General features: G+C 44.9%; 1 protein-coding gene across 1 annotated transcript in view; it reads left to right on the top strand.

The window, feature by feature from the left end:
- The window catches only part of LOC143289318 (mediator of RNA polymerase II transcription subunit 12-like protein), a 107,732-nt gene that overhangs the window by 75,153 nt on the left and 16,858 nt on the right, over positions 1–15,721 (top strand). Inside the window, exons 27-35 of the mRNA XM_076598317.1 lie at positions 1,873–2,035; positions 2,266–2,367; positions 5,007–5,081; positions 7,781–7,887; positions 9,620–9,787; positions 10,510–10,648; positions 11,251–11,319; positions 11,995–12,104; positions 13,922–14,045. Coding sequence (XP_076454432.1) covers positions 1,873–2,035; positions 2,266–2,367; positions 5,007–5,081; positions 7,781–7,887; positions 9,620–9,787; positions 10,510–10,648; positions 11,251–11,319; positions 11,995–12,104; positions 13,922–14,045 — 1,057 coding nt within the window. The remainder of the gene's footprint in view (positions 1–1,872; positions 2,036–2,265; positions 2,368–5,006; positions 5,082–7,780; positions 7,888–9,619; positions 9,788–10,509; positions 10,649–11,250; positions 11,320–11,994; positions 12,105–13,921; positions 14,046–15,721) is intronic.

The following is a 15,721-nucleotide window of genomic DNA, read 5'->3' as shown; positions in this document are numbered from 1 at the left end:
TTGCACATTCTTTTTTATTTTCTTTTTTGTTGTTGTTGTTGTTGCTTGTGTTTGTTTTTTTGTTGTTTTTTTTAAAGAGAAATCAGACATTTTCGTCATCAGGGACGACTGGTCTATACTGAGACCATCCTTATTTTGTTGTGTCTGTAATGTACTTTTGTATTTGGTTATGTCCATTTTTGTCTATTAATGGTTCAGAGTTGGCTGTTTGCTGTTGTATGTTTCTGTATGTCTGTGGGTTCTCTTCTCGTGTTTTCTGTCATTGTCTCTTGCCCTTCGGGTTCGTCGCCTTTTATCCTCTGACTTCATCTTCAGAGCTGCAGCGTGTTTGGTGGTTGTTGTCTTGGGCTGATTCTTCCATCCTGCTAATAATATTTTATCTTCTTCCTCTGGTTCTTCCACTGGTTGTTGCCTGGTGTCCTCTTTTCTTCGTACTGCATTTCCCGTCCGTCTCCTCTTCTTTGTTTTCTTCACGTTTGGTGGCAGGCCAGGGGGGGTGTCTGGTCCTTCCTGTATTGCCATTAGTCTGTGAATTAGCATGCACGTGTAAAGTCGTGCGTGTGAATGTGTGGGGTGAGTGCGCGCGCGTGCGCAAGCCTCTGTGCGCGTGTGTGTGTGTGTTGTTGCTTGTGTTCATTCAAGTGTGAATGATCAAACAACAGAGACAGAATGCAAAAAAAACCAATTAGCCTCTTGGCGAACAGGCTGCAGGAATGGAAGATTGCATCAAAGGACGCTTCATTTTCATAAACAGAAGGGAGGTAATATACTCAAGGGCAGTTACATCGCTGCAGCTGCTTTTGATGTATCCGTTTTGGGGCAGAGTAGTATTTTTGCACACAACGGGGGAATCAGACCTCTGTGGCAGGTTGAGATGGTTCTGAAAGCTCCATCAATTTAACAGGTCTAACAGAGGTAGGTTTCACAGAAGTTTCCAAAATCTCCATAAATTTAACAGATCTAACAGAGGTAGGTTTCACAAAAGTTTCCAAAATCTCCATAAATTTAACAAATCTAACAGAGATAGGTTTCACAGAAGTTTCTGAAAGCTCCATAAATTAAACAGATCTGACAGAGATAGGTTTCACAGAAGTTTCTGAAAGCTCCATAAATTAAACAGATCTGACAGAGATAGGTTTCACAGAAGTTTCTGAAAGCTCCATAAATTAAACAGATCTGACAGAGATAGGTTTCACAGAAGTTTTGAGAGTTTTTAAACAGATCTAATGGAGATACATTTCACAGGATGTTTCGAGAGTTCATAAACAAATCTAACGGAGATTGGTTTCACAGGATGTTCCAAGAGTTTTTAAACTGGTCTAACAGAGATAGATTTCACTGGATGTTCCGAAGCTTTGTAAACAGATCTAACGGAGATAGGTTTCACAGGATGTTCCAAGAGTTTTTAAACTGGTCTAACAGAGATAGATTTCACTGGATGTTCCGAAGCTTTGTAAACAGATCTAACGGAGATAGGTTTCACAGGATGTTCCAAGAGTTTGTAAACAGATGTGACAGAGATAGGTTTCACAGGATGTTGCAAGAGTTTTGAAACAGGTCTAACGAAGATAGGTTTCACTGGATGTTCCGAAGCTTTGTAAACAGATCTAACGGAGATAGGTTTCACAGGATGTTGCAAGAGTTTTGAAACAGGTCTAACAGAAGATAGGTTTCACAGAATGTTCCGAGAGCTCTAATGAAATTTAACTGGAAGAAGCAGTCGGGATTGAATTGGAAGTGTAAGTTTCAAGCAAAAAAAACACCAAAAACCCCCCCCCAAAAAAAACAATAAACGGAAACCTCAATCCCTTTTCGAGCCCCCAGAAGTAACGAGGGCTGTGGTGTGACACACACAAGTTTGGTGCACGGCAGGTCAGGGACCAGTGGCATGGAGAGCAAGGGGCTGAACGACTTTGCCAAGCACGCCCTGCACGAGATCTGCCAGCAGGACTGGGTCCGGGAGAAGTTCCTCAAGGACGTGGACCACCTCTTCACCAGTGACCTGCTCATCGACCCCATGCTCAGCCTGAAACAGGTAGGGGGGTGGGAGTGGGCGTGCGTGTTGGGGGGGGATGGTGTGGGGCGTGGATAATGTGTTTTGTGTTATATGACAGTGTGTAATGTGTTGTGTGTTAAATGACAGTGTATGATGTGTTTTGTGTTATATGGTAATGTGTGACACGTTGTGCGTTAAATGGCAGTGTGCGATGCGTTGTGTGTTGGGTGACAGTGTGTAATGCATTGTGTGTGTTGTGTGGGGGTCAGGGCCAGCAGTTGCTGCACACCATCTGTTACCCTGCCGGTCTGCCAGGGTCGCTGGACGTCAGCGAGACTGACCACAAACATCTCATCAACCGTGTCCTGCAGGTGAGAGAGACGTACCTTTTTTTTTCCTTTCTTTTTTGACTCACTTGTGTAAACAAAGTGAGTCTGTGTTTTAACCCGGTGTTCGGTTGTCTGTGTGTGTGTGTGTGTGTGTGTCCATGGTAAACTTTAACATTGACATTTTCTCTGCAAATACTTTGTCAGTTGACACCAAATTAGGCATAAAAATAGGAAAGCTTCAGTTCTTTCCAGTCATCTTGTTTAAAACAATATTGCACCTCTGGGATGGGCACAAAAAAATAAAAAAAGAAGCCTAATTATATGCAAACTGCATTTACTGTTTATATTTTTTGTATTCTCTAAACTTGACACTTTGACCTCTTATTCTGACACAACAACAAGAGGAGTCATTATTATCATTTTTTGTTCAAACAGGAACTTCTTTTGCTAAGCATGGAATTTTTATTTATTTTGCAAACGTTTTGGTGCAGATAGTAAAAAAGGGAAATTACTCTGTAATTAATGCTAGGGGACTTAATTTATCACAAGTGAGTCTTGAAGGCCTTGCCTCTCTTGTTTTATATAAAGACAGGTACATACGATAAAAATTGTTTCAGCAAATGTTTTCCAACGAGCAACACCGCCAGACAACATAGCTGTGTCAGAACAAAGACAACGGTGATAGTGAATCATTTAGAACAAGAGTTTGTCTGATCGGCAACAGAATATGGGATAAAAAGGGCCTTTCATTATGTGCATCAGTTTGTGTCTTTATTTGCAGAAAATATATTAGTGTTCTGACAGATGGCATTTGCTGCTGACACTGTGTCCAAAATGTGACTGATAAGTCTTGCTGGGGTTGGCAGGTGTGTTTTCTTAACTGCTTCCGGACGAAGGAATGCTCACGCATTCCTACACAAAATGTATTCAGATTCGGACGAAGGAATGGAATAGCATTCTCCAAAAGTAAAATTCCATCATGCGCTGTACACGTGATTTTGTGATTAGCCAAGCAGAGTGCGCAATTCTGGGTCACTCCACAATCGAACAGTATGATTGGTCAGCCTGGGATGTGTGGCCTGTCTCACACACACGCTGACAAAGTCACTGACCGGTCGGCTGCTCGCGTGCCAGCCTGTTAGCAAAGCGGGCTCTTCTCAGAATGTTGTGAAGCGAACAAGGCAGTGACGGCAACATTTTAGGTTGCCGAAGTACTTGAAATGCTACATACTGAAGGGTCGGACATTGAAGAGGTGGATGATGATGAAGAAGAAAGCGAATTTAATGCAGAAAGCGAGCATGGGTATGGTGATTCGGAGTGAAAAATTGGCATTATTTTCTATATATGGCAAAACTGTAAAAATAAGATGAGAAATTTGATTTTTTTTTTTTTTTTAATATGTAATAGCTCAACACGTAATAAACCAGTTCTGAAAGTTTCATTTTCTTACACAGTATTTTGTATTTTTTGTAATTTTTTTCCAAACCCTTACAAATGGGCCGTCTGTGGAGAAAAGCAAGGGAGAAAACTTGTCGTCCCGAGTGAGTTAACCGCCTAGCATTTTATCCAGCCACATCCCACAGGCTGGAAATCCCTACCGTTTATTTATAACCGCCGCAGCCCACTGCTGACTTGGTGATGCTGATTTTGTGACAAGTGTAGATAGTACCATGATGAAGCAGCAGAGAACACATTCAGATAGGACCGTACTTATTTCTTCTGACTAACAAATGTACACTGCGCATGTTAGAGGGTAGACGTAGACTAGCAGCATGATGTCATGACAGTTTTATCTTAATTTGGTGACAGTAGAGGAGACAGCAGCATGACACTTGTATGTAGGACGCATATGTTAGGGTGAGAAGAAAGTATGATAACTTGTGGAACACTTCGGCCAAATATAAATGGCCTGTATTGTGTGTACTTGAGGAACCAAATATACCTTAAAACAGTATGAAATTTTTCAAGTAGTAGGAAAAGTTTTCCAGTACCATACGCAACTGTTAGAGGGTTAAAGATGCCGTGTGACAGCTCGAAAGAAAACAGAGAGATTACAGAGCGCTGAAGCACTCTTGTTTTTTCAGTGCAGGTATGTTCAGTTTGTCCATTTTGCAGTGGTAAAGACAGAATAGTTTGGATGCTGTGCGGGTGACTTTGCCCCCTTGTCATTGTGTGCCGGACGGGCGCAATAGCCGAGTGGTTAAAGCGTTGGACTGTCAATCTGAGGGTCCCGGGTTCGAATCACGGTGACGGTGCCTGGTGGGTGAAGGGTGGAGATTTTTACAATCTCCCAGGTCAACATATGTGCAGACCTGCTAGTGCCTGAACCCCCTTCGTGTGTATACGCAAGCAGAAGATCAAATACGCACGTTAAAGATCCTGTAATCCATGTCAGCGTTCGGTGGGTTGTGGAAACAAGAACATACCCAGCATGCACACCCCCGAAAACAGAGTATGGTTGCCTACATGGCGGGGTAAAAACGGTCATACATGTAAAAGCCCGCTCCTGCATATACGAGTGAACGTGGGAGTTGCAGCCCACAAACGCAGAAGAAGAAGAAGAAGGATGCTGTGCAGTGACTTTGCCCCCTTTGTCATTGTGTGCCTGGATCAGTGGTGGTTAGAATGTGTGTGTGTGTGTGTGGATGAAACAGCACTGACTATGAAGACCACATTTCAGAGCCTGGATCAGTGGTCATTACGGGTCTCCTACCTGGAACTGAAGCTACTGCTGGAACAAGCCAACACCCAGGCTGTAAGTGTTCTGTACTTGTTTTTTTTTCTTTTGTTTTTTCTTTTGTTTTGCTTTGCTTCCCCAAAGCATTTATTTATTATTATTATTATTTTATTATTATTATTATTATTACTACTACCTTTTTTATATTATAATTATTATTTATTTATTTATGTAAGCTTATCTATTATTTATTCACCTTTTTTTTTCTTTCTTTTTTTTTTTTCTCAAGGCCTGACTAAGCGCATTGGGTTACGCTGCTGGTCAGGCATCTGGTTGGCAGATGTGGTGTAGCGTATATGGATTTGTCCGAACGCAGTGACGCCTCCTTGAGCTACTGAAACTGAAACTGAAACTTTGCTTCCCCATCATCAACACATTTCCCGCTTATTCCAACACCTCCATACCCAGTCACACCCGGGTTCATCTGCTGCAGTCTTCAGTGCCAGCGGTCCACAGGGAACCGTTGATGTTTGGTCGCCAGGAGGCTACACTCTGAAGGAGACACTTGTTCTGTGGTGTTCAGTACTGTCTGTTGTGATTGAACGCACACAAGACACACAACCTGCTAACCTCCTCTACTGATGATGATACTGGTTTATTGGAGGCGACGGGCGCAATAGCCGGGTGGTTAAAGCGTTGGACTTTCAATCTGAGGGTCCCGGGTTCGAATCACGGTGACGGCGCCTGGTGGGTAAAGGGTGGAGATTTTTCCGATCTCCCAGGTCAACATCTGTGCAGACCTGCTAGTGCCTGAACCCCCTTTGTGTGTAAATGCATGCAGAAGATCAAATACGCACGTTAAAGATCCTGCAATCCATGTCAGCGTTCGGTGGGTTATGGAAACAAGAACATACCCAGCATGCACACCCCCGAAAGCGGAGTATGGCTGCCTACATGGCGGGGTAAAAACGGTCATGCACGTAAAAGCCCACTCATGTACATGCGAGTGAATGTGGGAGTTCCAGCCCACGAACGCAGAAGAAGAAGAAGAAGAAGGAGAAGAAGTTTATTCGAGGCAAGGGAAGACGTTGATTTCATGTGCCCCCTTGGGGCTGGGAAATATTCCATGTCTGTCATCTTTGACACATACCATAGGAATAAAAAGAGATACGTCAGTGTTCAAAGTCACAGAGTTGCAATGATAATAATGATTCAAAGAACATGCAGTGAAATAATGTATGCACACACCCTCACACTATACTGTAATGCACTGTATTTTGCTGTAGTGTAGTGTACTGTATTGTAATGTGACATGTTGCACTGCATTGCACTGTAGTGTATTGTAATGTACCATACTATATTGTATTTGTATTTCTTTTTATCACAACAAATTTCTCTGTGTGAAATTCGGGCTGCTCTCCCCAGGGAGACCGCTGCACACGGTACCTCGGTTTATCATCTCATCCGAATGACTAGCGCCCAGACCACCACTCGAGGTCTAGTGGAGGGGGAGAAAATTTCGGGGGCTGTGCAGTGATTCGAACCAGCGCGCTCAGATTCTCTCGCTTTCTAGGCGGACGCGTTACCTCTAGGCCATCACTCCACTGAAATGTACTGTACAACACTGCACTGTATTGTACTGGGCTGTACTTAAATGTACAGCACTGTACTGTACTGTACTGCACTGTGCCGTACCACTGCACCACACCACACTGTACTGAACTGAACAGTGGAGTGACGGCCTGGAGGTAACGCGTCCGCCTGAGAAGCGAGAGAATCTGAGCGCGCTGGTTCGAATCACGGCTCAGCCCCTGATATTTTCTCCCTCTCCACTCGACCTTGAGTGGTGGTCTGGGCGCTAGTCATTCGGATGAGATGATAAACCGAGGTCCCGTGTGCAGCATGCTCTTAGCACACGTAAAAGAACCCACGGCAACAAAAGGGTTGTTCCTGGCAAAATTCTGTAGAAAAATCCACTTCGATAGGAAAAACAAATAAAACTGCACGCAGGAAAAAGTAAAAAAAAAAATTAAAAAAAGGGTGGCGCAGCAGTGTAGCGACGCGCTCTCCCTGGAGCGAGCTGCCCGAATTTCACACAGAGAAATCTGTTGTGATAAAAATAAATACACAAAATACAAAATACAAATACCAAAACTGCACTGTACTGTATTGTACTGCACTGTACTGTACTGCGATGTACTGAATTGCACTGCACTGTACTGTACTGCGATGTACTGAATTGCACTGCACTGTACTGCGATGTACTGAATTGCACTGCACTGTACTGTATTGTACTGCGATGTACTGAATTGCACTGCACTGTACTGTACTGTACTGCGATGTACTGAATTGTACTGCACTGTACTGTACTGTATTGTACTGCACTGCACTGAGATGTACTGAATTGTACTGCACTGTACTGCACTGCACTGTACTGTACTGCAATGTACTGTATTGTACTGCACTGCACTGCACTGTACTGCGATGTACTGAATTGTACTGCACTGTATTGTACTGCACTGCACTGTACTGCGATGTACTGAATTGCACTGCACTGTACTGCGATGTACTGAATTGCACTGCACTGTACTGCGATGTACTGTACTGTACTGCAATGTACTGTATTGTACTGCACTGTACTGTATTGTACTGCACTGCACTGTACTGCGATGTACTGAATTGTACTGTACTGCGATGTACTGAATTGTACTGCACTGTATTGTACTGCACTGCACTGCACTGTACTGTACTGCACTGTACTGTACTGGGGTTCACAGGAAACCAACAGCATTCTGGACCTGATAGCGCGAGCCACCATCGACCTGTTCCACCAGCAGACAGAAATAAAGCTGGCGGGAGGCAGCTCTCCACAGGAGGAGATCAAGTCAGTGTTAAAATGATAATGATAATTATGATAATAATAATAGCAATGATAATAATGATGACTATTATGATCATGCGCGTTTTTTACAGTGCTTACCCTGTGGCGATGAGCGCATTTGACAATACATTTCGCATCGGTACAGGAATATAAAAAAGCATTGAAGATAGAAACTCACACGCGCACATGCACAGATTAAGATAAAAGAGTGTTATGCCACTCACAATACATACATATATACACACTCACTCACACACACACACACACACACACTCACTCACTCACAAACATGCACACTCGTGGACGCATGCACAAAGACTGTGGAGGGAGAGAGCTGTATAGTTTAACCCTTTCAGTGCAGAGCCACTTTCCTGTTCAGTAACAAGTGTTTGCCAAGGGATATTTTGGTCGTGGTGGGGGTTAGAGGGGGGAGAGACCAAGACTCTGGTGTTGCCTGATCGTTATAATTGATGGACGTTCAGGTTAACTCACTCAGTACGGCCAGTCCTCTCTTCTCCTCTTCACAGACCCCTCGGATATCCAGTGGGTGTCTGAATGACCCAACCTTTAGCTTCCGTCGTCAGAATTGTGGTATTCTTTGTCAATATTCACCTCTTTAGTATAAGAGCCTTCCACTTGCAATATTTTGATGATGGTAATTGAGGTGAAACGCTGTTAACGTCGTCTCTTTCGCCGTTCGTATGGAGAGAGTTAAGTTCTGATCAGGAGACATTGTGGTTGTTGATGCCTGATTATCACAGTTGTCAGACGTTGAGCTCTGACCAGCTGACAGTTGTTGATGTCGGGTTGTTGAGCATCCTGCTCTCACTAGGAGAGAGTTTATGATGCTGGTCATCATTATTGACGGACGTGCAGGTCGACCATCAACCAAGAGACTTGGGACACCTGATTATTATGATTGATGGACGTTCAGATTGACTGTTCACTGGGAGACTGTGATTGGTGATGCCTTGTAATTGACTGTGATTGGTGACGCCTTGTAATTGTGATTGGTGACACCTTGTAATTGACTGTGATTGGTGACGCCTTGTAATTGACTGTGATTGGTGACGCCTTGTAATTGTGATTGGTGACGCCTTGTAATTGACTGTGATTGGTGACGCCTTGTAATTGACTGTGATTGGTGACGCGTTGTAATTGACTGTGGTTGGTGACGCGTTATAATTGACTGTGGTTGGTGACGCCTTCTGATTGACTGTGGTTGGTGACGCCTTCTAATTGACTGTGATTGGTGACGCCTTGTAATTGACTGTGGTTGCCTTTTGGTGACACCTTATAATTGACTGTGGTTGGTGACGTGTTGTAATTGACTGTGGTTGGTGACGCCTTATAATTGACTGTGGTTGGTGACGCCTTACAGTTGACAGACCATTTACCAGGAGACTGGTGACGCCTTACAATTGACAGACCATTTACCAGGAGACTGGTGACGCCTTACAATTGACACGCCTTACTATTATAATTGTCAGTTGTTCAGTTCGACCACTGACCAAGAGACTGGTGACGCCTTATAATTGACAGACCATTTACCAGGAGACTGGTGACGCCTTACTATTATAATTGTCAGTTGTTCAGTTCGACCACTGACCAAGAGACTGGTGATGCCTGTTCATCATAATCGACAGATGTCAGGTCGAGTTCTGACCTAGGAGTGAGTTGCTGTGTCCTGAAAAAGACAGGTGACGGCTGATTATCACGATTGCGGGCCATTCAGGTCGAGCTCTGACCAGGAGACGGTGTGGCTGGTGGCACCACTGATCTCCCGCCTGCCCAACGCCATCCAGGGCAAGGTGCTGAAGCTGGCCGGACAGGTGCTGGAGAGCGGCAACAACCTGTTCGTCTCCGCCAAGAGCAAGCAGGAGAAGGACCGCAACCTGCGCAGGTGAGGGGGAGGTGTGGGAGAGGGGGGGGGGGATGTGTGGTGATGGTGAGTTTGTGTGTGGGGTGAGGGGTGGTGGTGGTGAGGGGTGGGGGTGTTTGTCAGTGTGTGTGTGTGTGTTGTTGAGCGACAACAACCTGTTCGTCTCCGCCAAGAGCAAGCAGGAGAAGGACCGCAACCTGCGCAGGTGAGGGGGAGGTGTAGGAGCGGGGAGGGGATGTGTGGTGATGGTGGGTTTGTGTGTGTGTGTGTGTGGCGGTTGGGGGGAGTTTGTGTGTGTGTTGTTGAGCGGCAACAACCTGGAGTGTCTCTGCCAAGAGCAAGCAGGAGAAGGACCGCAACCTACACAAGTGGGGGGAGGGATGGGGGGGTAGGGGGAGGAGGGGGGGGGGGGGTTGTGTGGGTGGAGTGTTGTGTATGTGTGTTTGAGTTTGTGTGTGAGGCCAGGTGGTGAATGAACCATTTCCTGAATGTTAATTAAACAAGACTGTTCCTGAATGTTGACAGTCTGTTCCTGGCCGTTCATTATAAATAAACCGTTCCCCGATGATGGTGAATAAAAAAAAAACAACTGTTCCTGACGGCTTGTTAAACAGTTTCCTGAATGTGAAATAAAAAACCATTATCTCCCTGGTTCTGACTGTGGTTCTGGTTTCGTGTCTTCTTCTTCCCCCACCACCACCCCCCCCCCACCCCCCAACACCCCCTCACCCCCGGCACAACAGCCAGTCGTTGCTGGGCCACCAGCCCTTCCTGTCCCTGGTGCAGACGTGTCTGAAGGGTCAGGACGAGCAGAGGGAGGGGCTACTCAACTCCCTCATGTCCCAGCTGGAGAAGTTCATCAACAACACCAAGGAGATTCTGGTGAGTCTTGATGATGTGTTCGTTCCCTGGGAAGAGCAGCCAGAATTTCACACAGGAAAATCCAGCGTGTCAGAATAAAAAGCAATACAGTACAATGCAGTGCAATGCAACTCAGTGCTGCACTATACTACACTGCTCTACGCTACACTATGCTACACTGCACAGCGCTACACTATGCTATGCTACGCTACACTGCACTACACTATGCTACACTACACTACAGTGCATTACACTACACCACACCACACTACACTGCACTGCACTGCACTGCACTACACTGCACTGCACTACTCTACGCTACACTACACTACACTACACTACAGTGCACCACGCTACACTACAATACACTACACTACACTATGCTGCGCTACACTGCCCTACACTACACTACGCTACAGTACACTACACTGCACTGCACTACACTAACCTACACTGCACCGCACCACACCACAGCACACAACACTGCAGCCCCGCACTGCGCTATGCTACGCTACACTACATTGCACAACACTACACTGCACTGCACTGCACTACACTACACTACACTACACTACACTATGCTACACTAGATAATAAAAATACAACCATGTGCTGTTTTCCAGGAAAAGACCCCAGACGAGAGCAAGATACGGATGCATCTACACGAAGCGCTGCGGCTTCGTTTATCTCTGGTAAGGTGGAGTTAAGTTGTGTGTGTGTGTATGTGTGTGTTTTTATGTGGGGTTTTTTTTTCTTTCTTTTTTTTTTCTGTTAGTTCTTGTTGTTGGTTGTTTTCTGTGGGGGTGGGGCTGGGAGGGGCAGGGGGAGGGAGGGGTTGTTTGTGAGTGATGTAATATATTTCATTCGTTTGTGCAGTCCCGATATAGCCTGAATTGCTGTCGGCTGGACTATAAGCGACAATGTCAGGGTCCCTATAATAAAAAAAAAAAGTTTTCTTTGTCAGTCGTGGGGACGGGCGCAATAGCCGAGTGGTTAAAGCGTTGGACTGTCAATCTGAGGGTCCCGGGTTCGAATCACGGTGACGGCGCCTGGTGGGTAAAGGTTGGAGATTTTTCCGATCTCCCAGGTCAACATGTGTGCAGACCTGCTAGTGCCTGAACCCCCTTCGTGTGTATATGCAAGCACAAGATCAAATATGCACGTTAAAGATCCTGTAATCCATGTCAGTGTTCGGTGAATTATGGAAACAAGAACATAACCAGCTTGCACACCCCCGAAAACGGAGTATGGCTGCCTACATGGTGGAGTAAAAATGGTCATACACGTAAAAGCCCACTCGTGTGCGTACGAGTGAACGCAGAAGAAGAAGAAGAAGAAGTTCCAATGTTACCTTCTGTCGTGTGCAGGTGGGGGCGATGTTTGACACGATCCAGCGCTCCAACACCAACACCAGCGACTGGGCCATGCTCCTGCTGCAGCTTATCAGTCATGAGGTGGTGGACTGCCAGACCAACAGGTGGGAAGGGCTGCCCCTGTGTGTGTGTGGTGTGGGCGTGTGTGTGTGTGGGTGCAGTGTGAGTGTGTGTTGTGTGTAGTATCATGTATGTGCAGTGTATGTGTAGTGTGGGTGTGTGTGTGTGTGTGTGGTACGTATGTGCAGTGTGTGTGGGTGTGTGTGTAGTGTGGGTATGTGGGTGTAGTGTGAGTGTGTGTTGTATCCATGTATGTGCGGTGTGTGTGTGTGTAATGTGGGTGTGTGTGTGTGTGTCGTGTGTGGGTGTGTGTAGTGTGTGTGTAGTGTGAGTGTGTGTGTGTGTAGTTTGTGTGTAGTATCATGTATGTGCAGTATGTGTGTGTGTGTAGTGTGTGTGTGTGTGTAGTGTGGGTGTGTATGTTGTGTGTAGTATCATGTATGTGCAGTGTGTGTGTGTGTGTGTGTGTGTGTTAAGTATGTGTGGGTTTGTGTATGTGTGTAGGTGTAGTATGTGTGTGTGTATGTGTAGTGTCTGTGTGGGTGTGTGTAGTGTCTTAGTGGGTGTGTGTAGTGTCTCTGTGTGTATGCAATGTGTGTGGGTAGTGTATGTGTATGTAATTTGTTTATGTAGATGTGTGTGCATGGTGTGCGTGTGGGTATGTGTGTTTATGTGGTTTTTTTGTTTTTGTATATGTGGATGTGTGTACTGGTGTGCAAACAGTGTGTTAGTGTGTGTGTGTTGTGTGTGTGTGACTATGCATTGTATTTGTTGTTTTTTGTTATTGATGTGAATTTTAAATTAGTTGTTAAACACATGGACATGTCAGTGACAGTGTGTGTTTTCAGTGAGTTGTTCTACACGGTGATCTACATGCTGTCAGTGATGGTGACAATGTGTGTTTTCAGTGAGTTGTTCTACACATTGACGTGTCAGTGATGATGTGTGTTTTTCAGCGAGTTGTTCTACATGGTGATCGACATGCTGTCAGTAATGGTGACAATGTGTGTTTTCAGTGAGTTGTTCTACACATTGACGTGTCACTGACAATGTGTGTTTTCAGCGAGTTGTTCTACACATTGACATGTCACTGACAATGTGTGTTTTCAGTGAGTTGTTCTACACGGTGATCGACATGCTGTCAGTAATGGTGACGATGTGTGTTTTCAGTGAGTTGTTCTACACATTGACGTGTCACTGACAATGTGTGCTTTCAGCGAGTTGTTCTACACGGTGATAATCGACATGCTGTCAGTAATGGTGACAGTGTGTGTTTTTCAGTGAGTTCTACACATTGACGTGTCAGTGATGTGTGTTTTCAGCAAGCTGTTCTGCACATTGACATGTCACTGACAATGTGTGTTTTCAGTGAGTTGTTCTACTCATTGACATGTCACTGACAATATGTGTTTTCAGTGAGTTGTTCTACACGGTCATCGACATGCTGTCAGTAATGGTGACAATGTGTGCTTTCAGCGAGTTGTTCTACACATTGACATGTCACCGACAGTGTGTGTTTTCAGTGAGTTGTTCTACACGGTGATCAGCATGCTGTCAGTAATGGTGACGATGTGTGTGTTGTTCTACACGGTGATAATCGACATGCTGTCAGTAATGGTGACGATGTGTGTGTTGTTCTACACGGTGATAATCGACATGCTGTCAGTGATGGTGACGATGTGTGTGTTGTTCTACACGGTGATAATCGACATGCTGTCAGTGATGGTGACGATGTGTGTGTTGTTCTACACGGTGATAATCGACATGCTGTCAGTAATGGTGACGATGTGTGTTTTTCAGTGAGTTGTTCTACACGGTGATCGACATGCTGTCAGTGATGGTGACGATGTGTGTTTTTCAGTGAGTTGTTCTACACGGTGATCGACATGCTGTCAGTGCTGATACATGGGACGCTGATCAGCGAGGGTCAAGAGAAGCTGGAAGACAACAAGAAGGTCTACCACAACCTCATCAAAAAGCTCAAGGTCTGTACGAAACACAGAGAAAAGGGGGGGGGGGGGGGGGGACAGAAAAATTGACTGCAAGAGACAGACAGATAGAGAGGGAGAGAGAAACGAAACGAGATTTTATTTCACCAGGGTAATGAGATAAGCAAGTACACATGCTTTTTTCCGCCCAGCCCTGGACAAAGAGAGAAAAAAAGAAGAAAACACACACACACACACGCACACACACACACACTCACACACACAAGAAGAAAAAAAAAAGAAAGAAAAAAAACACGCACAAATTCGCAATTATCAAGTACAAGAAAAAGAAAAAAAGAATTGAGTACTATTAAAAAGAAGGAAGGTAAGGGGGGTGGGGGGATAATCCATCAGTCAAAACATGTTACAAAGGGAGATAAAAAAAAAAAAGAAGTCAGGCATGATATACTACTCACACACAGACAAAACTAGGACATCAGTGAGACAACTACACATTATCAGAAAAAAACAACAACAAACAAACAACAAAAAAACAACAACAGTTATTGACTAGAGATAGAGAGGGAGAGAGATACAGAGACACGGAGAGAGGTAGATGGAATAAGAGAGACTTGGACCCCTTGTGTTTTGAGGGTAGCGGATGGATCACACTGGTGGTGATGAGTGTAATGAAATAATGTGCTCATGATCGATAAGTGATAATGATAATAATGATGATGATCATAATAATGATGATACATTTATATAGCTCTCCGACAGCTCAGAGCACTTTACAGCAACACACCAGTCTGACGCAGAGCACTCACGACTACTCACACGCACGTATCGTGTGCATGCACGCACATACAAACGCGCACACACACACACACGCACGCACATGCATATATGCACATGTACACACACACACACACACACAACACACAACACACACACACATACACACACACACACATACACAACTGTCACTGTCAGAGCACTGGGCAGTCTTCAGCATACACGTGCAGACGAAGCATGGAAGAAACAGTGGAATGATCGTGCTTTCTTTAATGATCGTGCTTTCTTTGTCACCCACAGAAACAGTGGAGTGATCATGCTTTCTTTGTCACAGTGGAGTGATCGTGCTTTCTTTGTCACAGTGGAATGATCGTGCTTTCTTTGTCACAGTGATCGTGCTTTCTTTGTCACAGTGGAATGATCGTGCTTTCTTTGTCACAGTGATCGTGCTTTCTTTGTCACCCACAGAAACAGTGGAATGATCATGCTTTCTTTGTCACAGTGGAGTGATCATGCTTTCTCTGTCACAGTGATCATGCTTTCTTTGTCACAGTGATCATGCTTTCTTTGTCACAGTGGAGTGATCATGCTTTCTTTGTCACAGTGGAATGATCATGCTTTCTTTGTCACAGTGGAGTGATCATGCTTTCTTTGTCACAGTGGAATGATCGTGCTTTCTTTGTCACCTTTCTTTGTCACAGTGGAGTGATCATGCTTTCTTTGTCACAGTGGAATAATTGTGCTGTCTTTGTCACCCACAGAAAGAGTGGAATGATCGTGCTTTCTTTGTCACAGTGGAAGGATCATGCTTTCTTTGGAAGGATCATGCTTTCTTTGTCTCTGTCACCCACAGAAAGAGTGGAAGGATCGTGCTGTCTTTGTCTGTCACCCACAGAAACAGTGAAAGGATTGTGCTTTCTTTGGAAGGATCATGCTGT

Source organism: Babylonia areolata, chromosome 13 (genome assembly GCF_041734735.1).
Source record: "Babylonia areolata isolate BAREFJ2019XMU chromosome 13, ASM4173473v1, whole genome shotgun sequence".
Classification (NCBI taxonomy): domain Eukaryota; kingdom Metazoa; phylum Mollusca; class Gastropoda; order Neogastropoda; family Buccinidae; genus Babylonia; species Babylonia areolata.
Note: the sequence above shows the minus strand (reverse complement) of the source record. Positions and strands in the feature narration are given on the sequence as shown.